The sequence below is a fragment of the Contarinia nasturtii genome, unplaced genomic scaffold (assembly GCF_009176525.2).
Source record: "Contarinia nasturtii isolate CC-2019 unplaced genomic scaffold, AAFC_CNas_1.1 Cnas_scaffold_4345, whole genome shotgun sequence".
Classification (NCBI taxonomy): Eukaryota; Metazoa; Arthropoda; class Insecta; order Diptera; family Cecidomyiidae; genus Contarinia; species Contarinia nasturtii.
This window is the reverse complement of record NW_022201640.1, coordinates 150-2,191: the sequence shown is the minus strand read 5'-3', so window position 1 is coordinate 2,191 and position 2,042 is coordinate 150. Positions and strand designations below refer to the sequence as shown.

At 35.6% G+C, this 2,042-nt stretch overlaps 1 protein-coding gene across 1 annotated transcript; it reads right to left on the bottom strand.

The window, feature by feature from the left end:
* Nucleotides 1-381: 381 nt before the first annotated feature.
* On the bottom strand, nucleotides 382-1,095 carry LOC116350980. The gene has a single exon (XM_031782996.1). The coding sequence runs from the start codon at nucleotides 1,093-1,095 to the stop codon at nucleotides 382-384; it is 714 nt and encodes a 237-aa protein (XP_031638856.1).
* Nucleotides 1,096-2,042: the final 947 nt, after the last annotated feature.

Here is a 2,042-nt window from a genome sequence, read left to right as displayed (position 1 = left end):
AATGCGTATTATAAAGGCACATTTGACATCAAATTTGGTTGACACAGCAACATTGTCGTCTTTTTCTTCGAATTTTTTAATCTCCGGCTAAGACAGCAAATGTTTCATTATTTTGCTCTTACAACAAACAAATAAAATCGTTGTTGATTTAGCACGGCTCCACGGGCAATAAACATAATTTTTGAATTGGTCGCTCCAATTTATTTCGACTTGTTTGCACAATGACCGATCTTGTTAAATTATCTTTGCTCTTAATGAGTTGCACAATGCGCCCAGTCAACCATTTTGCTGGTGATAAATTTTCGTCAATAATTAATACTAACTGCCCGACTTGAAAATGCTCTTTCTTCTCCCTCCATTTCTTTCTTTGCATCAATGATGTCAAATATTCATTTCTCCAGTGTTTCCAGAAACATTGTAATGCTCTTTGTTGCTCATTCTTTTCAAGGAATTGTTTGTTTGTGTCGGCACTGATATTGGTGGCGGCAAAATCAACGGCTCACCGATGAGAAAATGCGCTGGTGTAAGTGCACACATATCATTCGGATCATCGTTGAGCGCATACAATGGTCTTGAATTGAGCACTGCTTCAATTTGCACTAAAAACGTAATAAGATATTCATACGTATAGCTCTTTGCACCAAGTATTCGGCGTAAATGATATTTCATGGACTTTACTGCCGCCTCATAAATTCCACCTTGATGTGGAGCGGCAGGTGTCATGAAAGTCCATTTTGTTCCTTTTTTATTCAGGTGCTCATGCACATCCGGTACATCCCAAATCTTAAATGCGCGTGCCAATTCCTTGTGTGCTGCCACGAATGCTGTTCCATTGTCGCTATACATTTGATTGCAATGACCACGTCTTGCAATAAATCGCTCATAACAAGCAATAAATGCAGCAGCTGACAAATCGGTTACAGCATCGATATGCACCGCTCTGGTTACCATGCAAACAAAAATTGCAATCCAACACTTACGCTTGCTCGTTCGGCTCTTATATTTCTCCGAAATTTTTATAGGACCGGCGTAATCGGTTGAGGCGATCAAAAATGCTCGATTCTGATTCACTCGGTCACTTGGCAAATCCGCCATTAATTGCTCTTCGCACCTTTTATTGAAACGAGCACACGTTACACACTTATGCAAGTATGCTCTGAGCTCATTTCGTAAGCGCAGAATCCATAGATTGTTACGAATGTATTGTGCCATAACCTGCACTGCTCCGTGCTTTGTACTAAGATGCGCTTCAATTATAATGAGTTCAGTTTGTTCAATAAGAACAATTAACAAAAAATAAAAAATAAAAAATATATAAAATTAACACTTTGCACATTCAAATAATATTGTATGAAAGTCCAATTTGATTCATAAACATAAAGTCCAATTTGATTCATAAACATAAAAAGTTTAATTTGATACGTAAACAAAAAGAGCAAATTTATATATCATAAGTAAATAAGCGAATTGGCTTACCATATATGGTAAGCTTATTTAAATCGACGTTGTAATGAATTAAGAAATTGAACGAAAATTAAAAAATCCAATTCAGTTTTATGACTGAACTGAACAAACCAACTTGTTTTATTTAGCTGAAACTCTACCCTTTCTATGTCTTAGACATATTTGGTCCTTCGAAACAATTATTGAACTGAATAATAAATTGTAATTAACGATAAAACCTACGACGACATAAAAAACATTGTTTTTTTTTAAAAAAATCATAAAAGTAGCAAAATGACTACAAACGACGAAAGCAGCAGGGAAATGCAGCAAAAAATAGAAGCGCAACGTGTTCGTTCTCACCAATTTGCGACTTCAAACGAAATTATGGCAAAGATAATAGTCAACGGAAAGCACAAGACGGCTATTATGAAAAAAAACTTGAGAAATTGAAAGCATGGTGGGATGAATTTACCACAGCTCACAATGAAATTTTAGCGTTTGAGGAGCCCAACGATGAATATATTAAGAAAAATATATATTCAATTATGAAAAGTGACTACGATGATATGTGTGCTAAAATAGAGAAAGACAAACAA

What these genes read in the sequence shown, in the direction of transcription:
- LOC116350980 (XM_031782996.1), bottom strand. Translation starts at nt 1,095, where the DNA reads ATGGCGGATTTGCCAAGTGACCGAGTGAATCAGAATCGAGCATTTTTG.